The 25,307-nt window shown below is 42.5% G+C and overlaps 1 protein-coding gene across 1 annotated transcript in view; it reads left to right on the top strand.

Annotated features, from left to right (window-relative positions):
• LOC138367893 (cystathionine gamma-lyase-like) overlaps positions 1 to 24,835 on the top strand; it is a 35,317-nt gene extending 10,482 nt beyond the window's left edge. Inside the window, exons 2-10 of the mRNA XM_069330091.1 lie at positions 3,808 to 3,986; positions 5,002 to 5,083; positions 7,393 to 7,480; positions 7,625 to 7,666; positions 9,623 to 9,928; positions 18,343 to 18,559; positions 22,294 to 22,445; positions 23,099 to 23,237; positions 23,749 to 24,835. Of these exons, the coding sequence (XP_069186192.1) occupies positions 3,834 to 3,986; positions 5,002 to 5,083; positions 7,393 to 7,480; positions 7,625 to 7,666; positions 9,623 to 9,928; positions 18,343 to 18,559; positions 22,294 to 22,445; positions 23,099 to 23,237; positions 23,749 to 23,817 (1,248 nt within the window). The 5' untranslated portion in view covers positions 3,808 to 3,833 and the 3' untranslated portion in view covers positions 23,818 to 24,835. The remainder of the gene's footprint in view (positions 1 to 3,807; positions 3,987 to 5,001; positions 5,084 to 7,392; positions 7,481 to 7,624; positions 7,667 to 9,622; positions 9,929 to 18,342; positions 18,560 to 22,293; positions 22,446 to 23,098; positions 23,238 to 23,748) is intronic.
• Positions 24,836 to 25,307: the final 472 nt, after the last annotated feature.

The following is a 25,307-nucleotide window of genomic DNA, read 5'->3' as shown; positions in this document are numbered from 1 at the left end:
TTTAGTGCATGATTTAATTCCCATTCAGTTACATCATTAAGGTCCGACACGTCGATAGCTGTACAGGCAAGATTGATGGTTCGTTGTCTGTTGGGGCGTGTGTCATCAAGTTTGTGCTGTATGTTAATTGGGAGTGAGTCGTAGCTCGATGTTATTGCCCATTGATCAAGGAGAATGTTTGCTTGTTCTAGTGGGCTGTGGTGCAGCGGTTTGGTTGGGCTGCTTCTAGAGATTTTCCGTATCTTTTCCCAAACTTCAACAAGTGTTGTTTGCTCATTTATACTTTGTAGGAACTCTTCCCAATGTTTATTACGTATGACGTTGCTCATGTCTCTCACCTCTCTATTTGCAACAAGAAATGCATGCAAGTCACCTTGTGCTTTGGTTCGTTTGTACGTATCTCCAAGTTGCTTTACTCGTTCATGTTCTTTAACAAATACGGGGTCAAGGACCCACTTGGGTGGTGGCAGGTGTTGCCCACTTCTGCTAGGCTTACGACCTGTTCCCCAACACACCCATGTGTCGTAGTAGGTAGTAATCGTATCAACGAGATCTCTGGAGAAGGCTTGTACATTCGTTATTGTGTAATCTTGATACCATTTTGATATACAATTAATAAAGTGGTCATGCAAGCCATATGGAATATTCATTTTCCGTCTCTGATGTCTATTAGGTACATCACACTGTACCTCATAGGAAGCAGAAACTGCATAGTACAAACTTTGAAAACGCTTACAGTACAAACTTTGAAAACGCTTACAGTACAAACTTTGAAAACGCTTACAGTACCAACTTTGAAAACGCTTACAGTACAAACTTTGAAAACGCTTACAGTACAAACTTTGAAAGCGCTTACAGTACAAACTTTGAAAACGCTTACAGTACAAACTTTGAAAATGCTTACAGTACAAACTATGAAAACGCTTACAGTACAAACTATGAAAACGCTTACAGTACAAACTTTGAAAATGCTTACAGTACAAACTTTGAAAACGCTTACAGTACAAACTTTGAAAATGCTTACAGTACAAACTATGAAAACGCTTACAGTACAAACTATGAAAACGCTTACAGTACAAACTATGAAAACGCTTACAGTACAAAACGCTTACAAGTACAAACTTTTATACCAGCATCAAACAAAACATTTCACCTTGCACATCAGTTCTTACACAATTGAAGAGGAAACTGTCTTTTTGATATCAATGTTTGCAGACAATACAAAACTAATGAGAAGAATCAGACCAGCGTTAGATTGTCATGGATTTGAAAAGAATTTGGACACATTCCAGAAGTGCTCTGAAAAATGGCTGCTAGAATTTAACCCAGTCAAATGCAAAGTTATGAGGATTGGAACAGGAATGCAAAGATAAATACAACAGTATAGGATGAAGGGAAGACAAATTCTTCAATCAGAAAAGGAGAAAGACCTGGGAGTTGACATAACCCCAAATTTGAGGACAGAAAACCACATTAGTAAAATAACAAACGCTGTGTATGGCATAATGGCCAACATTCGTGTCTCCTTTATAAACTTGGACAAAGGAGCTTTCCAGGCTCTATATACAGTAAAAGTGAGACCCACTCTTGAAAATGCGTCCCCAGCATGGAACCCTTACCTAAAAAATGACAAGGAAAAACTACAAAAGGTCCAAAGATATGCAACGAGACTCGTTCCGGAGCTGAAGGGATTGAGCTATGAGGAAAGACTGACCAAACTGGACCTTACCACACTGAAAGAAAGGAAAGGAAAGATAGTGGGGACATGATAACAATATATAAGATTCTAAGGGAAATTGACAGAGCGGTGTTGTTCAGAGCTAGGAACAGACAGAACGAGGGGTCATAGATGGAAACTGGAGACGCAAATGAGTCATAGATACATCAGGAATAACTTTTTCAGTGTTAGAGCACTCAATTAGTTGATTATGTTAGATGCAGAAGTCACTGACGCCCTGTAGATTAAAATTTGTAAATGTAAATATGATAATAGCGTGAGAAATGAATCATTGGATTATTCTATGAAAGTTCAGAAGGCGGGGTTAGGAGCCTTGCTCGACCCTGCAACATTTGATGCATCACGCTATTGTGATTTCTGTGTGAAAATATAATTAGTTTGTTTTGCCTCACCCTCAGCCTAGGACGGGGTGGGGGGTTGAGTTCCTACCCGCCACAGCCAGCAAAATTAAAACAACACCTCCTTTACAAACAATGTACAAGAAGCTCTAACGTTGTCTATGTGGCTCTAACACTGTACAAGAACATCTAATGCTGCACAAGAGGCTCTAACGCTGTATAAGAGTCTCTAATACTACAATAGACACTACACAAGACTCTAACACTGCATAAGAGGCTCTAACACTTTAAAGGACGCTCTAACATTCTACAAGAGACTCAAACACTGTACAAAAGCTTCTAACACTCGACAAGACTGTAACACTGTACAAGATGCTCAGACACTATACAAAATGGCTCGATACAAGAGGCTCTAACACTGTACAAGAGATTCAAACATTATACAAGAGGCTCTAACATTGTACAAGAGACTCAAACATTATACAAGAGGCTCTAACACTGCACAAGAGATTCAAACATTATACAAGAGGCTCTAACACTGTACAAGAGACTCAAACGTTATACAAGAGGCTCTAACACTGTACAAGAGATTCAAACATTATACAAGAGGCTCTAACACTGTACAAGAGACTCAAACATTATACAAGAGGCTCTAACACTGCACAAGAGATTCAAACATTATACAAGAGGCTCTAACACTGTACAAGAGACTCAAACGTTATACAAGAGGCTCTAACACTGTACAAGAGATTCAAACATTATACAAGAGGCTCTAACACTGTACAAGAGATTCAAACAATATACAAGAGGCTCTAACACTGCACAAGAGATTCAAACATAATACAAGAGGCTCTAACACTGTACAAGAGATTCAAACAGTATACAAGAGGCTTTAACACTGTACAAGAGACTCAAACATTATACAAGAGGCTCTAACATTGTATAAGAGACTCAAACATTATACAAGAGGCTCTAACATTGTACAAGAGACTCAAACATTATACAAAAGGCTCTAACACTGTACAAGAGACTCAAACATTATACAAGAAGCTCTATCATTGTACAAGAAACTCAAACATTATACAAGAAGCTCTAACACTGTACAAGAGACTCAAACATTATACAAGAAGCTCTAACATTGTACAAGAGACTCAAACATTATACAAGAGGCTCTAACATTGTACAAGAGACTCAAACATTATACAACAGGCTCTAACACTGTACATTTCAGTTAATTATAACAATAAAAAATTTGGGTTGAGAAGTTTCTAGGTTTGTAGAGTGTTTAACAAATAAAAACAAAGCCAGCATCATTAAATAAAGATTTACAGGCTTCGTAAGTGGTTGTGTAAATGGGTGACGAGTTCTGGCTCAGTATTCCGTGCACTCGTCTGTGTTATGTACTTGTTTCATCCTGTTTATTCATCTCTCCCAGCAGCTCTCTTAGTATCTCTACCAGCAACACTTTTAGTATCTCTCCCAGCAGCTCTCTTCGTATCTCTCCCAGCAACACTTTTAGTGTCTCTCCCAGTAACTCCCAGCTTAGTATCTTAATATCTTTATATAATATATAAACTCTTATTATCACTCCCACTAACTCCTAGCAACTCTTTCCCCAGTAACTCTTTCAGCAACTTGGTTCTTGTATATATATTTGTGCACTTCAGCATTGACTGTCTAAAGTGCTATTGACTTAAGGAATTATAACCAATATAATTGTCTTGGTTGCAGAATATTGACCATCGTCCTGAAGCATAATGTCTGAGTTAGGCTACAAGAAGAACGATCCCACCTTCTGCTCCCGGGCCATCCATGAAGGCAACGAACCTGAACAGTGGAACCATTTAGCACTTGTTCCGCTAATTTCCTTGTCAACAACGTATAAGCGAGAAGGTCCTTCTGAGTTTAAAGTTAGTGTTGAATGTTTTAACTTGTCTGACTTTCCAAATGTATCGATACTGTGCTAACATATGGCATGTTGTGATGGGACAGCGGTAGGCTTCGAATTTTACCATTAACAACACTGGACTTGTCAATTTCTTGGATTTATGAAGCCATATAGAAAACTTTCTTATCAAGTGCTATTGGTTTTGTATAGGCCTGATTAGGGCCTATACAAAACCAATAATTTTCGAATGACAGTACACTAACTAATGGTATTATCATTCAGTCTAAGGTTTCTAGGTCTGGCTCATTACGACACCTAGGAACCTTTGAGATTTGTTGAAGTGTTATAAAGTTTTCCTGAAATAACACAATACCCATTGTAGGGGATGACAATATCTTTCAAATTTAATATGTGATGCAGTTTATTGAAGGATAGGGGTAATAGTTGGACCGGAAGATTATTGAAGGAGTTATAAAGTAGGGGCCTGACAGCTGAGTGGACAGCGCTTCGGATTCGAAGTCCTGAGGTTCAGGGTTCGATCCCCAGTGTAGGCGGAAAGAAATGGGCATAGCTTCCTTCACCCTGATGCTTTTGTTCACCATGCAGTAAATAGGTACCTGGGAGTTAGACAGCTGCTACGGACTGCTTCCTGGGGGTGTGTAACAGAAAGGAGGCCTGGTCGAGGACCGGGCCGCGGGGACGCTAAGCCCCGAAATCATCTCAAGATACAACCTCAAGAAGATAAGGATAGAGGTAATAGTCGGACTGGAAGACTATTAAAGATAAGGGGCAATAGTTAGGTATTGAAGGATAGTGGTAATAGTTGGATCGGAAGACTATTAAAGGATAGGGATTCCTAGCGGTATTTATTCCATGTAATCGAATAAGTAAACGAATAAACTATATTTAAAATTAGAATAAGAAACTTTACAGTTACAATAATGTATGGATTGAACATTTAATGAAAACATGTTTTCTAGTCAAGAATATGGTAGCAGTAGTTGTAAAGTTGTGTTTAATCTTTACATATATTGCAGTTGTACAAGTACGGTCGCTCAGGCAACCCAACCAGACATTGCCTCGAGAAGTGCCTGGCATCAGCTGAAAACGCCAAGCACTGTAAGTGAACCATTGTTTACACTGTGTAGCTCAAGATTTTATCATAAAAACTTTAATTTTAGTCTAGGTATAACAACTTTTAATATAACTGCGTTATAGTAATTATTTCAACAGATGTATCATTATTGTAGTCAAGTATGTATGATGGGTGTGTATAATGTTGCTTACATGTGTTATTTAAGAAATATGTAATTGTGGGAAAAACCTGCTGGGATTGATATGAGAGGAGGACTACAAGGGATTTGTACTGAACTAAATTAAAAATTACTGTCTGCAAATGAATTCAACTAAAATCTCTAGCTAGGGTTGTAAATCCTAGCTCCTCTTTTCCTAATGACAGATTGTGGGCTGTTTAAGGGGCAGGTGGGGTGAATGAATTGATAGGTTGATTGAAGATCCACAGTCCACCTGCCGACAGGTATCTCACATCAGCTTGTATTTTATACAAGGATAAGATTTAATAAATTCAGTTATATGACTGAACACTGGCTCTGTTTAAATCAGAGATTTAAACATGTACATAGTCTAGCCTAGCACCATAACTATTAACAGCCAATATGTTCTTATACTATAAACAACAATTTAAATTGTAAAAGTATGATAAATGACTTTAAATGTAGTCTAAGTACTGTTACTAAGTACAAGAAATTATATTCAATTAAATGAACTTATATGATAACTTAAAAATAACTAAGCAAGCAATTGCTAACTTAATCTATATATTCAAGTATATATACACATATATTTATATTCACTTTATATGATGAGGTACAGTCAGCTTGATTGAATCCTTTCCCACACAATGGACACTCATGAGGTTTTGTTCAATTATTGCGACTGAGTCTTTTCTCACACATTGGACACTCATGAGGTTTCGTGCTTAAAGATTCAACTGCTGCACTACAATATTAATAAACTTACTGAAATATGAGGCGTTGCCTCGCTTTATAACCGACAGACAGACTTATAAGATATTAAAGTCATACAAGCATACAATTGGCCAATTAATACTCAATAATATCAATATACTTCTCTGACTGTCGGAATGCCTGTCTGACAGTGTGCCAGATTGATAACTCTCTTGTCGCGAGTTTAAGCACGATATTTTATATAACAGCTTTGCTGTAGATTGTTGTTGTAGCATTGCTACATGATTTTACTTTAAACTGCGTTGCAGAAGGATGATAGTTGATGGTGAAGGTGGAGACAAGTCACTGTGTGCTCCACTCTACACTTATAGATATAAATGTTCTAGGGATTTTTCTTGTAGATATATTGTCCAGGTACTCCCCCAGTTCTAGAGAGTGTTCACTGGTGATAAAGATAATTAGATAAGATGTCTTGAGCTAGTAATGTTCGCTAAGGATCCGTCACACTTGTTCACTGTGTTGTAAACAAACGCCTAGTGCCGCAGGGTGTGGTGGGCGCTTCTTGTTACTGAGATGCTCCTCCCTCTCCCTTTTGAGGGGTAGCTTTCAATGAATATTGATTGATTATTTTTACTATCTAGACTTATGATTGAGATAAGATGTGCCTATAATATAATTAGATATAGGATATAAAAATTATAAGTAGTACTTGGTAGTACCACTGATTATTATTAAGGATTCGATTTATAATCCCTACCGGAAACAATTAATGTTCCAATAGTTTTTTAATTAACAAATCCTTCTAGAAACTTCTGGATCCTTGAGAGATCATGCACACAGTCACGTAGGCATCTATAGGGCCCTATGGCGAACGTGATCATAGTGGTATCGTCATCTAGGATCAAGATGTATAATGAATCTATTATGATTCTAATATGATTTTGATATGATTTGATATGATTTTGATACGATTTAGATATGATTTGATATGATTTTGATACGATTTAGATATGATATAGATATGATACAGAAATAATACATTTCTTAGATGATTATTAGATATGGCGGGTAAAATTTCCCACAGTAATGTTTGGTGGGTAGTGTGGCTTGTCTTGCAAGTACAGTAATTGTAATGTTTGGTGGGTAGTGTGGCTTGTCTTGTAAAGTACAGTAATTTTAATGTTTAGTGGGTAGTGTGGCTTGTCTTGTAAGTACAGTAATTGTAATATTTAGTGGGTAGTGTGGCCTGTCTTGTAAGTACAGTAATTGTAATGTTTGGTGGGTAGTGTGGCTTGTCTTGTAAGTACAGTAATTGTAATGTTTAGTGGGTAGTGTGGCTTGTCTTGTAAGTACAGTAATTGTAATAATTTGTTACGAATTCTTGCTGTTAGTCTTCATTTCTCATCAGTATTTCCTAATGAATGACCTTTCCATTGGCAGGCTTAGTAACATCTTCAGGTATGGCAGCCGCGACCGCAATAACTCACCTCATCTCTGCTGGGGAGCACATCATCGCCACGGACGATATCAATATCTGCCCGAAACGCTTTGCGTAATAGTGGCTTTAGGCATTGTATGTACTAGCTCTATCTATAAAGCCAACAAACTTTGTAAAATCTCTTTATGTATGTACCTTACCTAAATAAAAATTATTATTATTATTATTATATTATAATAATGGCACCAACATATACTTCAATAACGTGGCCTCAAGGTAAAGTATATTGTATTTTGTTGCTTATTTAGGATGATTTACCAAGTTGAAATTGTGTGCTCTCGTATGTATAGTAATAGATATATTGAAGAAGTTAACAGGCCTTAGAGTTCACGTATGCGATATTTTAGAATTTCATGAGATCTTCCTTGTTTTGCTGTGTTTATTACCTCACCATCCTGATATTCTTCGTAACTTTGCCCCGGGACTATTTTCATCAGTATGCTACAGTGATGAGCTGTTACGTGGTGGCATCCTCAAGATGGTCTTCCATGCTTCCATACAGTGGTTCAGTTGGTATCACGTTAATGATTTCTTGAACCGTATGATCGTTTTCTTACCCTTGCATACAAAAGTACATTTGGAGACGTAGTTTGTAGTGGGTTGGTTCTGCATTTTGCTGAGCTACTTTAGGGAGCAGTGAGGCATGGCTTAAGAGTAGAGCAATTCGGTATTTTCAACCAAGTACTTTTACTGTACCGAGGATCATTGTGTTCCTACATGGTGGAAGTTTTATCTTAAGTCATTTTGACTACATGTATGAGTTCAAGTATGTTTATTGAGACAAGAAAAAAATACATCTCAAAGGGATAGAGTAGCTTAGGCTATTTCTACCCCTTGTATGAGTTTGTCAGCAATTGTCAGTGGAAACTGTGTCCTCGTTACCTTGTACCAGTATGTAGCTCTTTCTCATCCATGCATTTAAGAATGCAGTTCGAGATTTGTTTTGTCGTGTAGAGTACGCTACTATAGTGCAACTACTACAAAGCATAGAGGCCCCACAATCTAGCCTACTGGTACTATCCTACGTATTACTCCTCTCATATCCTAGTCTCTTTACAACATTCCTGACCATTATTTTCCATCTGCCATTATTTTCTCTGTTCAAGTATGTAGCTTAGGAAACTTGTATTTTCTTGTCAATCGTTCATGTGCAAAATGTTTCGAAATGTGCAAAAATTATCTAAATTGTCAAATCACAACTTGCATTGCGGAAATTATTGTATAATTTTTTTGCATATATTATTTTTAATAATCGGAGTACTATACGATGATGCCAATGCTATATAAATTGATAATTTGTACATTTTATTTGATAATAATAATTTTCAGAATGGGAATTGAGATTATTATTACACCATTAACAATACAATACAATACAATACAATACAATTTTATTTAGGTAAGGTACATACATACAATAAATATTTACAAGGATTGTTTAACTTATAGGTACAGCTAGTACATACAATGCCTAAAGCCACTATTACGCAAAGCGTTTCGGGCACTATTACTCAGTTATTACACCAATAGTTAATACTCCATGAAGTACATCATTAAGTTACACATGTATTGCTACCTGCACCTTTAACAAACATCTAATAACTGTATATGTTCATCACTTCTTGTTCTACTTTAATAACTTTATTGTATTTTTTTAAGTCCATAAATACCACATACACCTTAAATCTTGCATGCCTTCTGTGTAAGATGTTGTATTGCAAATAACTAATCTATAAGCCTTCTTTCTCCACTGAGCCTTCTTTGTTCATCAATGATAAATTTCTCTGTAATTTCCTGTACTCTTTTGATCACTATCCTGCCACTTTATGCCCACTACACTTTCTAAACTAATGCCTCTTAATTTTTTGTCACTACTGCACTTGCACCTTTTTTTCTACTTAATGGTATAGTAGCAGTGGTATACTCACTGTTTTCTTCTCCAATCCCCTGGCACATTGCCACTATAATAGTGACCAGGGACACTAAAGCCCCGAAATCATCTCAAGATAACCTCATCCCTTCTGGCAACGTCTCCGCACCTGCATTCCCTTTTCTATAAAATCATTATTGTGTATACTGCTCAATACTTGTGCAATAATGTCAGTACAATACTATATTATTTCATTTATGTTTAGGGAATTTTATTTATAATTTCATAATGATCCTTTTCAGGATGGGAATTGAGGTAGATTTTGTTGATGCTGTTGATTTAAAGAATGTGGAAGCAGCATTTAAACCCAACACGAAGATGGTTTGGATTGAATCTCCAACCAATCCTACAATGAAGATTGTTGACATTGCAGCTGTGGCAGCCATAGTGAAAAAGCATACCACATCATTCCTGGTTGTGGATAACACATTTATGTCCCCATATTTTCAACGACCTCTTGATCTTGGAGCAGATTTAGTGATGCATTCGATAACGAAGTATATCAACGGACACACTGACGTTATCATGGGAGCTGTCTGCACTAATCGGTAATGCAAAGTTTCTCGGTGATGCAAAGTAATGGTGTTCTTTGAATAGTTTTTGTGTTCTGTTTATATTATTGATTATATTTTTTGTTACATTCTATTTGATTTTGATGGAATTGACCAATTCAGTGTTCAACACATGTTCCCAGCTGTTTAACACTTGCGGACAATGAGGTTCGTTGTCCACAAGGGTTTCCATAATTCAATACATGAATAAGCACTCACCTCTGTACTAGACTGAAGAACGGAACTATAGCCTGTGTACACAAACGTTTAAGATAACGGAAATGCCAGCTCAAATTTGGTAACTAATATATTTCACAGGTGCAGAATAAATTATAAACGTTATGACAAACTTAATTTACAAAAGTGCCACTAAATTAATACTCCAGATTAGGCTAGAATGATAACAAAGGCACTTCAACATTCATCTAGCAGTATAACATGACCAACTATTTCACTGGATCGCCCATTAATTACTGTTGCAAATAGTACAAAAACAAAATTAAGTTCTCCAGTAACTTACACAGCAATGACGTTAAAAATCTTCATAAAAATACTAAGCCAACCTGCAGGATCCCTTTAAATTATGACCGTTGGGAGTATATTATAAGAGTGAAAAATCACTCCACAAAAATATCATAGTATCAATCAGTAATAATTAGTAACATGCCTGGTATATTAAACCTAACCTGAACAGAGATTAAAAGGTAATTATCCAATTAATAGCGGGAAATATTAGGCTATTAATTGAAGACAGCTTTACACACACACACTGGGAAATCACACAGCCAACTGAGTTTAAACATTACCAGATCTAGGTTAAGGACTTTCTCTAATAAGTGGTTACCAAAACGATGTTAGCAAGTTCAAAAGATACAAACAATTCTTTACAATATTTCTGATACCTTTTATTCACATAATGGTACAAGTAATACAGCACTGACGGGCCAAAATTTAAGCATGCAGCCTGTTACGACCCTGGGTTCTCCAGTGGAAACCAGAGGTCAAAACTTGAGCTATTAAACTTTCTGGTAGTACAGTTGAGTGCATCACGAACGGCAATTGTTTGTATCTTCCCTGCCAGACGTAAGACTATTATTGTTTCTCAAAGAGCATTTAAAGACTGAGCTGGGGGTTGATTATTAAATAATAACATAGGCATCAACTTTGCTTACTAATACTTTCTAATCATTTGTAAAGTAACAATACATTGCATAGGGGAAGATCTTTAATGTGCTTAGCTGCACGATCAATTAGGCTCCTTCCGGCACCACGACATGGGAGGCCTAGCTGGTCGCTAGGAGGTCCTTCTCTGGCTGGCGTTCGTGCGGACGAGACCTACTCTGTGGCTGCACCCCTAATCTCCTCCCTTCTCCTCTTACTTATTTCCCTTACCCTAAGTTCCTGTACCATTAAGTTAAGTATTGTATGGTGTTAAGTGTGCCTACTCTGGTAGTAAATATTGGTGAGACCTGGGGATAGTATTTCCCAGTGTTTTGGGTTCCCCTAAGTGTTGTGTTTTGTATTAGGGTCCCACGTGGTATCACTACCCTAAGCTGCATCCAGCTTCAGTGCTTATCCAGTAGTACTTTACCCTAGCTTGTTCTTATTGTAAACCTTGTATCCTGCCTAAGTGGACCAAGGCTTTTTAACGTAAGATAGTGTGGTAAAGTTATTATTATTATTGTTATTGGTGTGAGTGTATATGGGGGGTTGTTAAGGGGTTAATAAATAAGTACATGAATTACAGAGTATCCCTTCTTCCTGTGTGGGAGCGCATTGATCAACCCTTAGACTAACATATATGGTCTAGTAGCAAGTTATTACTACTGTGGATAGTTTATTTTGGGGGCCGGGCCTATTAGCTCTCACATATTTGATACTCTGTCTTCTAACTACCCTTACCCCTTAATAGTACCAGTTCCCCATAGAAGCCCCACACACAATTATTTATAACAAGTGGTTGGCCAGTCCGGGAGGAACATTATAAGTGTAAAAAATTAGATTCTTGAGTGCCAAAACTAAAATTTTTTGTTTCCGCAGAACGGTTGTTTGCTAGCCTAGGGTCCAGCTCTTCTAGCAAAGGACATTCTTGCACTGACTGGACACCCAGCTGGATCCCTTCACGATTAAGGTTAGTGTGGCCTTGTGTTAGGGGCCGTGCAAATTTTTGTTTTTTCCAATTTTTATTTTTTAATTTTTTCTTTGGCTGGGAGCTAAAATTGTTAGTGATGTCATCTGAAATGCAGAGACTGGCAATGGAGCCTTCAGTGGTAGAGATAAAGAAACTTAAAAAGTCTAATTTAGTATTGTTAGGCAAGGAATTTGGCCTAGAATTAAATGACGCGGATAAAAAGTGGACTTTGGTGAATGAAATATTACAACATTGTATTGATGAAGAACTATTGGCAAGTGCCAATGCCAGCCAGCATTGTACCTTTATGCCAGCCTAGCCAAGCAGAAAGTGCAACTCATAGGGATAGAGAATTAGCTTTAGAGTTAGCAAAAATAAAATTATAGGAGCAAAGACTCAAAACCGAGGAGGCTAGAATTAGAGCGAATGCCACTGGACCTCCACCTGCCGGGGATTCAAACCCCAGGCATTATGAGAAAAAGCATAATTTGCCTGAATTTTCCGAGTCAGACCCTGAAAGGTTTTTCAACCATTTTCAGAGATTGGCCATGTCCATGAACCGGCCAAAGGAAGAGTGGGTGAAAATCCTACAGGGAAGACTTAGGGGTAAAGCACAAGATATTTTTATAAACATGCCTGACGACGAGTGTTTCGAATATGATAAAGTCAGGGAATGTATTTTGCGGGCATATGAAATTACTCCTGAAGCTCACCGCCAAGTTTATCGTAACCTTAGGCCTACTCACAACCAACCGCTCACTGAATTTGTGAATGATCAAATTCGATTGTTTGATAGATGGATTCGCTCGGCGAAAGCCGAAACATACGAGGCTCTCAGGAACTTAGTTTTAATGGAGCATTTTATAGATATTATGCCAGAGAATGTTTCAAATTACATTAGAGGAAGGGTAGAGGTAAATTCTAAAATAGGGGATTTGGCCAAGTTGGCAGAAAACTACCAATTGGCGGGCAAAAGGCCCAATAAAAATAATTATACCCCACAGAGTAGCAAAACTTGTACCCACAGCCAGTCCAGACCAGCTCATTCTAACCCTTTACCTAATGCACCTTCTGTTTCAGACATAACTAACCCTGTTAAAGTGTCTAGCCCCACGGCACCTAAGGGTGAACCGAAGGGTAATTCTGTTAGTAATGTCTCTTCTCCCCGACGTTTTTGTGGTCACTGTAATCGTCCAAACCACACTATTAGCCGTTGTTGGCAACTGTACCCGGAAAAAAGACCCAATGCTCTAGTTGTGACACAGGGCTTGAGGCCTTCAGAAGGGTTAGGGAGTAAGACCTCCAACCCACAGTGGTTGGACTTGCTTACCCCATTCTTATCGAAAGGGAGACTACTTTTGTCTGAGGGTTCTTCCTGGAAGGACGTGGTGATCTTCCGAGACACCGGTGCCATCCAGACTTTAATTTTAGAGAGTGCATTGCAAGGTGCCAACACTCTCGACACTGTACAGGTGGTACTGGTCGAGGGTGTCACTAGTGATACTCGAGCAGTACCCCTCCATAAGGTTACCCTGGAATCTGATTTCCACAAGGGTGTTTGTACAGTCGGAGTCACTTCATACCTACCTTTCCCTAATGTTGATGTAATAGTTGGTAATGATTTAGCAGGGGATAAGGTAGGGGACTCCAGACTGCCTATTATGTTGCCTACCCTTAAGGTTTGCCTGGATCCACCCACCGCAGAGGATAATGTTGTGTACCCTGCGTGCACAGTGACCAGGTCTATGGGACTGAAATGTAAGGGCAGCCCTGTGCTTGCCAAGGTGGTAAATCCCGAGGACACAAGGAACTTTCCGAGTGGTGAAAACCAAGTGGACCTCGCGGACACATTCATGGCCCGACTCGATGACGTGGCCGAGGACATTGTGGAGAGCCTGCCACCGCCATCTACCGAGAGTAGTGGGGAGGTGGAGGAGAACATTGTTGAGCCTCGGCCAATAGCATCTGACCAAGGCCTAGATGCCTCCTTGAGTGAGTTACAGAAAGCTGTCCTCCTAAGATTTCCATACGTCAAGAAATTGCCGTGCTGAAGTGCCCTTATCCTAACCAACCAGATGATCCAAAACAGAAAACGGGACATTATGTCAATTTCGCGATCCATTTTTAGTACATCAGTTTTTGGTCGTATGTAAAGTACACGTTTAAATGTGACGTGCTATCAGGAGGACGGGTTGCTCGAAGTGGCCACATTTTGGCCAGTCATGGACCTTTATGTCCAGGACGAACCCAAACGTCATCACTTGCGTTTACACACTAGATGGTGCACGCGGCTGCGGCGGGTTCTTCTCTCTACCCCTCACCTCTCTATTGCCTTCTCTCCCACTCCCCCTCCAACCTCTCACCTCTCTATTGCCCTCTCTCCCACTCCCCCCCCAACCCCTTCTCTCTCATCCATTCCTGTTGCCCCCCCACCCCCGCCTCTCCTCTCCTTCACACCTTCCCTCCCCCTCTCCACACACTCCTCTCTCTTCCAACAACCCCTTTCTCTCTCTCTCTCTCTCTCTCTCTCTCTCTCTCTCTCTCTCTCTCTCTCTCTCTCTCTCTCTCTCTCTCTCTCTCTCTCTCTCTCTCTCTCTCTCTCTCTCTCTCTCTCTCTCTCTCTCTCTCTCTCTCTCTCTCTCTCTCTCTCTCTCTCTCTCTCTCTCTCTCTCTCTCTCTCTCTCTCTCTCTCTCTCTCTCTCTCTCTCTCTCTCTCTCTCTCTCTCTCTCTCTCTCTCTCTCTCTCTCTCTTCTCTCTTCTCTCTTCTCTCTCTCTCTCTCTCTCTCTCTCTCTCTCTCTCTCTCTCTCTCTCTCTCTCTCTCTCTCTCTCTCTCTCTCTCTCTCTCTCTCTCTCTCTCTCTCTCTCTCTCTCTCTCTCTCTCTCTCTCTCTCTTTCTCTGTGATACTTAGTGAAGTATTGGTGATTGAACCGACGTATCCCGGGATGGCCAAGTTGAGTTACGAGATGGACGTTCTGTCCGTCTATAGTTGAAGCCTGTGTGGAAGCCTGCCAGTGTTGCTGCCAGTGTTGCTGGAGACCCCTGCTAGTGTGTTGCTGGAGACCCCTGCCAGTGTTGCTGGAGACCTCTGCCAGTGTGTTGCTGGAGACCCCCTGCCAGTGTTGCTGGAGACCCCTGCCAGTGTGTAGCTGGAGACCCCTGCCAGTGTTGCTGGAGACCCCTGCCAGTGTGTTGCTGGAGACCCCTGCCAGTGTTGCTGGAGACCCCTGCCAGTGTGTTGCTGGAGACCCCTGCCAGTGTGTTGCTGGAGACCCCTGCCAGTGTTGCTGGAGACCCCTGCCAGTGTGTTGCCGGAGACCCCTGCCAGTGTGTTGCTGGAGACCCCTGCCAGTGTTGCTGGAGACCCCTGCCAGTGTTGCTGGAGACCCCTGCCAGTGTGTTGCTGGAGACCTCTGCCAGTGTGTTGCTAGAGACCCCTGCCAGTGTTGCTGGAGACCCCTGCCAGTGTGTTGCTGGAGACCTCTGCCAGTGTGTTGCTAGATACCTCTGACAGTGTGTTGCCGGAGACCCCTGCAAGTGTGTTGCTGGAGATCCCTGCCAGTGTTGCTGGAGACCCCTGCCAGTGTGTTGCTGGAGACCTCTGCCAGTGTGTTGCTGGAGACACCTGCCAGTATTGCTGGAGACCTCTGCCAGTGTTGCTGGAGACCTCTGCCAGTGTGTTGCTGGAGACCTCTGCCAGTGTGTTGCTGGAGACCTCTGCCAGTGTGTTGCTGGAGACCTCTGCCAGTGTGTTGCCGGAGACCCCTGCCAGTGTTGCTGGAGACCCCTGCCAGTGTGTTGCTGGAGACCTCTGCCAGTGTGTTGCTGGACACACCTGCCAGTATATTGCTGGAGACACCTGTCAGTGTGTTGCTGGAGACCCCTGCCAGTGTGTTGCTGGAGACCTCTGCCAGTGTGTTGCTGGAGACCTCTGCCAGTGTTGCTGGAGACCCCTGCCAGTGTTGCTGGAGACCTCTGCCAGTGTTGCTGGAGACCCCTGCCAGTGTTGCTGGGGACCCCTGCCAGTGTGTTGCTGGAGACCTCTGCCAGTGTGTTGCCGGAGATCCCTGCCAGTGTGTTGCTGAAGACCTCTGCCAGTGTGTTTCCGGATACCTCTGCCAGTGTGTTGCCGGACACCCCTGCCAGTGTGTTGCTGGAGACCCCTGCCAGTGTTGCTTGGGACCCCTGCCAGTGTGTTGCTGGAGACCTCTGCCAGTGTGTTGCTGGAGACACCTGCCAGTGTGTTGCTGGAGACCTCTGCCAGTGTGTTGCTGGAGACCTCTGCCAGTGTGTTGCTGAAGACCTCTGCCAGTGTTGCTGGAGACCCCTGCCAGTGTTGCTGGAGACCCCTGCCAGTGTTACTGGAGGCCCCTGCCAGTGCTGCTGGAGACCCCTGCCAGTGTTGCTGGAGACCCCTGCCAGTGTTGCTGGAGAGACCCCTGCCAGTGTTGCTGGAGACCCCTGCCAGTGTTGCTGGAGAGACCCCTGCCAGTGTTGCTGGAGACCCCTGCCAGTGTTGCTGGAGAGACCCCTGCCAGTGTTGCTGGAGACCCCTGCCAGTGTTGCTGGAGAGACCCCTGCCAGTGTTGCTGGAGACCCCTGCCAGTGTTGCTGGAGAGACCCCTGCCAGTGTTGCTGGAGACCCCTGCCAGTGTGTAGCTGGAGACCCCTGCCAGTGTTGCTGGAGACCCCTGCCAGTGTGTTGCTGGAGACCCCTGCCAGTGTTGCTGGAGACCCCTGCCAGTGTGTTGCTGGAGACCCCTGCCAGTGTGTTGCTGGAGACCCCTGCCAGTGTTGCTGGAGACCCCTGCCAGTGTGTTGCCGGAGACCCCTGCCAGTGTGTTGCTGGAGACCCCTGCCAGTGTTGCTGGAGACCCCTGCCAGTGTTGCTGGAGACCCCTGCCAGTGTGTTGCTGGAGACCTCTGCCAGTGTGTTGCTAGAGACCCCTGCCAGTGTTGCTGGAGACCCCTGCCAGTGTGTTGCTGGAGACCTCTGCCAGTGTGTTGCTGGATACCTCTGACAGTGTGTTGCCGGAGACCCCTGCAAGTGTGTTGCTGGAGATCCCTGCCAGTGTTGCTGGAGACCCCTGCCAGTGTGTTGCTGGAGACCTCTGCCAGTGTGTTGCTGGAGACACCTGCCAGTGTTGCTGGAGACCTCTGCCAGTGTGTTGCTGGAGACCTCTGCCAGTGTGTTGCTGGAGACCTCTGCCAGTGTGTTGCTGGAGACCTCTGCCAGTGTGTTGCCGGAGACCCCTGCCAGTGTTGCTGGAGACCCCTGCCAGTGTGTTGCTGGAGACCTCTGCCAGTGTGTTGCTGGACACACCTGCCAGTATATTGCTGGAGACACCTGTCAGTGTGTTGCTGGAGACCCCTGCCAGTGTGTTGCTGGAGACCTCTGCCAGTGTGTTGCTGGAGACCTCTGCCAGTGTTGCTGGAGACCCCTGCCAGTGTTGCTGGAGACCTCTGCCAGTGTTGCTGGAGACCCCTGCCAGTGTTGCTGGGGACCCCTGCCAGTGTGTTGCTGGAGACCTCTGCCAGTGTGTTGCCGGAGATCCCTGCCAGTGTGTTGCTGAAGACCTCTGCCAGTGTGTTTCCGGATACCTCTGCCAGTGTGTTGCCGGACACCCCTGCCAGTGTGTTGCTGGAGACCCCTGCCAGTGTTGCTTGGGACCCCTGCCAGTGTGTTGCTGGAGACCTCTGCCAGTGTGTTGCTGGAGACACCTGCCAGTGTGTTGCTGGAGACCTCTGCCAGTGTGTTGCTGGAGACCTCTGCCAGTGTGTTGCTGAAGACCTCTGCCAGTGTTGCTGGAGACCCCTGCCAGTGTTGCTGGAGACCCCTGCCAGTGTTACTGGAGGCCCCTGCCAGTGCTGCTGGAGACCCCTGCCAGTGTTGCTGGAGACCCCTGCCAGTGTTGCTGGAGAGACCCCTGCCAGTGTTGCTGGAGACCCCTGCCAGTGTTGCTGGAGAGACCCCTGCCAGTGTTGCTGGAGACCCCTGCCAGTGTTGCTGGAGACCCCTGCCAGTGTTGCTGGAGAGACCCCTGCCAGTGTTGCTGGAGACCCCTGCCAGATATATATATTTATAAGAAATATATACATGAAAAAGTATTTGAAAAACAATATTCTTTACGTTGATTCTTATTTGTTGTATTTATAATATTATATGGCTTGTGAACTTATTTAAGTTACAAGTAACATATTTTCTATTATAAAATGTAAATTAAAGTTTGAGAAAGTTTCGTCAAAACTTGTGTATTTTAAATACCATTGTCACTTACAGGGATGACCTTCATGATGAACTTCGTTTCTTCCAAAATGCTATTGGATCTGTTCCTTCCCCACTTGATTGTTACTTGGTTAATCGGTCACTCAAAACCTTGGCACTGAGAATGGAACAACACATGAAGAATGGTTTAGCAGTGGCCAAGTTTTTGGAGACTCACCCTTGTGTGGAGAAGGTCATTCACCCTGGGTTACCATCTCACCCTCAGCATGAGGTAAGGAAGTGCATTTTCCACTTTAACCGTCGCTTCAAACTTGAAAAATTTGCATTTTAATACTTTTTTTTAACAAGATCTTGCAACTGAAACCAGAAATGATTAGGCTCGGTGTGAATTTTTTAGTTTCTAATTTTAGATAATTATTATCATCACATTTTCAGGTTTTATTGACCCAATATAATGCCTTATATAAAAAAATACATTATATAAAAGCATACTTAACACATTAAAGGTATTGGTTCATTAAACTGTTAGAAACTTTACCATTGCATTATATTTTTGTCCTCGTGGTAATGCAGGGAGGTGAGAGCATATATATTCCCATAGAGCTTAAAAGGCACTACGGGCTCACCATAGCCCGTGCTACTTGGAACTTTTTGTTCCAGGTAGCGAATCTTTAACAACAACAACATGGTAAGCAGGAAATGGAAGAGTCAGGAAAAGAACTGGGAGATAAGGTAAAGAGGAGTAGTGTACTGGGTAGTGCCTCAACCAGTTTTCCTTTTCTGGGTGATTCTGATGCTGTGATGGGAGTTGGTACGTGAAATTATATCAGACAACGATGTGCTGTCATAGAAGATGGTGATCTGTTGTGAGGGATGGTGCAAGTGTACCGGCATAACATTTCACTGTCATAATTGAAACACCAGCTTGATCTTCAGCTCTTGGAGTCCGTTGTTAATACATAAAATGTTAATGTTCAAAATCAATTGTGTGGCGCAATCATGCAACTCCCCGTGGTGATGTGCAAACTTCCTCCTCTCCCAACCCTCTGTTGCAACGTGCCTAGCAACCATGCACAACACCGTGCCTAGCAACCATGCACAACAACGTGCCTAGCAACCATGCACAACAACGTGCCTAGCAACCATGCACAACAACGTGCCTAGCAACCATGCACAACAACGTGCCTAGCAACCATGCACAACAACGTGCCTAGCAACCATGCACAACAACGTGCCTAGCAACCATGCACAACAACGTGCCTAGAACAACCATGCACAACAACGTGCCTAGCAACCATGCACAACAACGTGCCTAGCAACCATGCACAACAACGTGCCTAGAACAACCATGCACAACAACGTGCTTAGCAACCATGCACAACAACGTGCCTAGCAACCATGCACAACAACGTGCCTAGCAACCTTGCACAACAACGTGCTTAGCAACCATGCACAACAACGTGCCTAGCAACCATGCACAACAACGTGCCTAGAGCAACCATGCACAACAACGTGCTTAGCAACCATGCACAACAACGTGCCTAACAACCATGCACAACAACGTGCCTAGCAACCATGCACAACAACGTGCCTAGCAGCCATGCACAACAACGTGCCTAGCAACCATGCACAACAACGTGCCTAGCAACCATGCACAACAACGTGCCTAGCAGCCATGCACAACAACGTGCCTAACAACCATGCACAACAACGTGCCTAACAACCATGCACAACAACGTGCCTAACAACCATGCACAACAACGTGCCTAACAACCATGCACAACAACGTGCCTAGCAACCATGCACAACAACGTGCCTAACAACCATGCACAACAACGTGCTTAGCAACCACGCACAACAACGTGCTTAGCAACCACGCACAACAACGTGCCTAGCAACCATGCACAACAACGTGCTTAGCAACCACGCACAACAACGTGCCTAGCAACCATGTACAACAACGTGATTAGCAACCATGCACAACAACGTGCCTAGCAACCATTCACATCACCGTGCCAAGTATCCATGCACAACAACGTGCCTAGCAACCATGCACAACAACGTGCCTAGAGCAACCATGCACAACAACGTGCCTAGCAACCATGCACAACAACGTGCCTAGCAACCATGCACAACAACGTGCCTAGCAACCATGCACAACAACGTGCCTAGCAACCATGCACAACAACGTGCCTAGCAACCATGCACAACAACGTGCCTAGCAACCATGCACAACAACGTGCCTAGCAACCATGCACAACAAATGCCTAGAGCAACCATGCACAACAACGTGCCTAGCAACCATGCATAACAACGTGCCTAGCAACCATGCATAACAACGTGCCTAGCAACCATGCACAACAACGTGCCTAGCAACCATGCACAACAAATGCCTAGAGCAACCATGCATAACAACGTGCCTAGCAACCATGCATAACAACGTGCCTAACAACCATGCACAACAAGGTGCCTAGCAACCATGCACAACAACGTGCCTAACAACCATGCATAACAACGTGCCTAACAACCATGCACAACAAGGTGCCTAGCAACCATGCACAACAAATGCCTAGAGCAACCATGCATAACAACGTGCCTAGCAACCATGCATAACAACGTGCCTAACAACCATGCACAACAAGGTGCCTAGCAACCATGCACAACAACGTGCCTAGCAACCATGCATAACAACGTGCCTAACAACCATGCACAACAAGGTGCCTAGCAACCATGCACAACAACGTGCCTAACAACCATGCATAACAACGTGCCTAACAACCATGCACAACAAGGTGCCTAGCAACCATGCACAACAACGTGCCTAACAACCATGCACAACAAGGTGCCTAGCAACCATGCACAACAACGTGCCTAACAACCATGCATAACAAGGTGCCTAGCAACCATGCACAACAACGTGCCTAGCAACCATGCACAACAACGTGCCTAGCAACCATGCACAACAACGTGCCTAACAACCATGCACAACAACGTGCCTAACAACCATGCACAACAACGTGCCTAACAACCATGCACAACAAGGTGCCTTTATAGTTAGAGTAGCTGTACGCGTCTGCCAGGAAGCACAAGTTCAGCAGGCACAATTATCTCTCACTTTACTCCAGTGTATTCAAATATTTACTGTATTGTTCCTCAACAAAATAAAAAATCTAAATCTACGTTATTTCTATTGAGTGTACAAAAGGTGAGGTGGGAGACCTGTGAACCCTCCACAGCGGCACCCGACTATAACCTACAAACAACGGAGGATACAAAACGGGCGAACCCAAGCTACCCACCAAACCCAACCAACCTACTCATAGAAAACGTGGCTGTTGGTGAGCCACTAGTTATCATAGTACCCTGTATTGAAGCCGTTCAACCCGTTCTCTCGACAAGTGCGTCTTATTTTGTATGTTATGGTCCCAACGTCGAAGTCCTAACGTAGCGGCTCACAAATATTCGTTTTCTATGCATCAGTTGGTTAGGTTAGGTAGGTGGCTTGGGTTTGTACATTTGTGGTCATGTTAGAACTATGTATTTTGTACGCTGTGGTAAATCAAGAGGACGGGTCCTCGCACTCGCTGTGTCTAGCCGTCTTAGTGTTCCTCTAATGTAATTTCTTGTCTTCTATAAATCACACTTTCCTATAATTCATCTTTCTTGAGATGAAATTTTTAAATGCATATCTTTAAACATTTATTATTGTGATTACTAGTGATCTCTTACTGTGAAAATACTTACAAAGTACTGTAATTAATACAACTATTCCTCCTTGGTATATGAGGAAATGTAGAGGTTTATCTCTCAGAACGTTTGGTAATATGTTTATTGTTTGGGATGTGTTTATATGTATGTATTAACACGATGTACTGAGATTCTCACGGGGTGAGAATAGCTTGAGCTACCTCATCCCTTTGTGTGTATTTTACCTCAATAAACTTATTTCAATGTCAATTTCCTTGGTATATAGATGGCAGTAAACTGTGTTGATGGTGTTTACAGCTGTCGAAGCGTCAGTGTTACGGCCACTCCGGCATGTTCTCCTTCTGCATCAAGGGAAACACTTTAAAAGCATCGACTCACTTTTGCAAGCAGTTAAAGATGTTTACTTTCGCAACTAGCTTGGGAGGGGTTGAGTCTCTCTGTCAACTTCCGTGAGTTAATTAAGGGTTTTGGTTAATATTTGTTTTTCAATTGAGCATTAAATTGGATTATTTTTAGAGTAATTCAGAGTTCCTGAGCCCCATGTGTGCCTCTGTAACCTTTTCCACTACCTCCCACAGCATGGGTATGGTACACGTAATGAATAAAAAAAACTGACATTTAAAGTTAACTTAAATATAAATGCACATCCACTGTGAGGAATCGAACTGTAAGCCAGCTGACAGGTGTTATATGCATGCTAACAACCCGTCCTCTTAAAAATAACGTCGCTTCTGGCTCGTATGCGCGCTATGGCCAAAAGTGGACGTAATTTGAAATGAAATTTCGAATTTCAAAGGGGCGTGACGAGGGTTCCTTCAACCATGTCGTAGTTCAGTCGATTAAGGCAGCGTCTGGGATGCTCTTGGACGCAGGTTCGAATCCTCGTCACGGCCCTTGTTCATCTCTCTTAGAGTTAAATTCTGCCTTTCTTACCCAACTTAACATACTGTCACACTAGCAAATGAAACATATAAATTAAAATTGGCAAAAATCTAACAAAAACTGATGTTTAAATAAAAAACAAAACATTTAGATTAATAAAAATATAAACTAGAAATTACATACCAGTCATTGCAACTTTTCGTTTATGTATTTTCAACAGGTGTGTGATGAGCCACAAGTGTCTGCCAGCAGAGACTAGAGAGAACTTGGGCATCACAGATGGCCTTGTCCGTGTGTCGTGTGGCTTAGAGCCGGCTCACCACCTCATCAAAGACCTTGATCAAGCTCTCAGAGTTGTGGTCAGTGGTAACGTTGATCGAGTCACTCTTAGCTTTGGCAAACTGGTTAGATTAAGTTAGGCTAAGCTATAACTGGTTAGAATAAGTTAGGCTAAGCTATAACTGGTTAGAATAAGTTAGGCTAGGACTGGTTAGATTTTTAGTCTGATCATTATAATATTGTTTAAACATAATTGTTTACTTTTTCCAAAGTTTATTTAACTTTCTGTATTGCATCATTAACCACATATATACAGTTAAACATTACAATTACGCTTAAACAAATCTGGATTATTTTCTCGATTGAAAATGTTATAATTTCTCCCAACTTTGGTACAAGTAAGCATAAAAGTATGTATGAAATTGGATAGAAATAGCATAAATATGTACTACGGGCTCACCATAGCCCGTGCTACATGGAACTTTTTGTTCCAGGTAGAGAATCTTAAACAACATTAAACAAGAAGCATAAATATATAATGATAAATGACTTTTATTGGATGTTAGTACTAAGCTTATCTCTTTTTTCCAGGTCCCAAATGACGAGGAAAGTGTACCAGTAAAATGCCTAGAAGATAATCTAAAGGCCTGTGGGATATAATTATCTAGTGCAATAGACAATGTTTGTGTGTGTGGGGACCAAACATATTTGTGATTATAACTTGATATTGGTTTGGTGTTGGCTTGGGATCTATCAGTCTCCGGAGGGTTATTAAGGTTATTATTACTGGATAAAAAACCCACACTTGTGTATTTGTGAAATTTATGTAAGGAATTTACAGTCTTTCGCACTCTTCTGAGTGTGTGTGAAAGACTTGGTGTAAATTCCTTACATGAGTTTCATAAATTCACAAGTGTGGTCTTTTTTTTTACCCTATGTTATTATGTGTGTGAGAAGACATTACCGTTGCTAATTGTTGATGTTGATGATGCTATTTTGTTATAGTGTTATTGTTATTGTTACGTGGGTAACAAGCACTGCTGCTACTAATTGTAACGTTAGATACATGTCACCATTGTAACACTTCCCACAAAAACTCACCGTAATGGTTGCTAAACTAAACTGGTAAAACTTTAGGCTGTAATAACTGTATTTTGCCAGTTCTCTGGGGTGATAGTCTGCCCTCGCAGCAGAAATTGACGAAACCAGTTATTGTGGGGGGGGGAAGGAGGGGAGAGAAATATCCAAGATGTTAAACATATCTTTGCAATTCTTACACATCAGATGGAAGATCAGTTTACTCATAAACATATAATGCTGCCACCACTCCTGGAAGTTTGATAATTAGGCTAATTGACTCATGAGGAGACCAGACAAATAATACCGAGTGTGAGGGAACTTTAATCTTTTAATACTTACTGTGTGAATGGAATTCCCTTTTAAATTAACTTCATGAATACAAGAGAGAATATATTGACTCATCAAAATGCTCATAAGATCACAGGTGATGTCCAATGCACTTCAGGATAAACCATCCACTAGACAGTGTGATATTGTAATTGCCAGAATTAGGCTGGGGTATCGATATCTATGGAAGGTGGCTGCAGATAATGAATCCCCCAATGGTGAACATTCCAATTGTAAACTATGTGAATAAGAGCTGGGACATACTCACCAACACTGTATCTGTGATTGCCCTGTTATAAGTGACTTCAGACCATATGGTATAAAGTACTTTGAGCTTTGTAATTATTTCATACACTCAGGAATATTAGAAGATATTCTTGTGCTGTAACCAGATTTTGCTAGTAGAGGCTAATACCAGCTTTACACTTCATGTTCTCACCACCACCACCACACTACCTTCACCACCACCACCACCACACTACCTTCACCACCACCACCACCACACTACCTTCACCACCACCTTCACCACCACCACACTACCTTCACCACCACCACACTACCTTCACCACCACCTTCACCACCATCACACTACCTTCACCACCACCTTCACCACCACCACATTACCTCCACCACTACCTTCACCACCTCCTTCACCACCACCTTCACCACCACCACACTACCTTCACCACCACCACACTACCTTCACCACCACCACCACACTACCTTCACCACCACTACCACCA

This window comes from Procambarus clarkii, chromosome 3, assembly GCF_040958095.1.
Source record: "Procambarus clarkii isolate CNS0578487 chromosome 3, FALCON_Pclarkii_2.0, whole genome shotgun sequence".
Taxonomy (NCBI): Eukaryota; Metazoa; Arthropoda; class Malacostraca; order Decapoda; family Cambaridae; genus Procambarus; species Procambarus clarkii.
The sequence above is the reverse complement of the archived record's forward strand: the minus strand, read 5'-3'. Positions and strand labels throughout refer to the sequence as shown.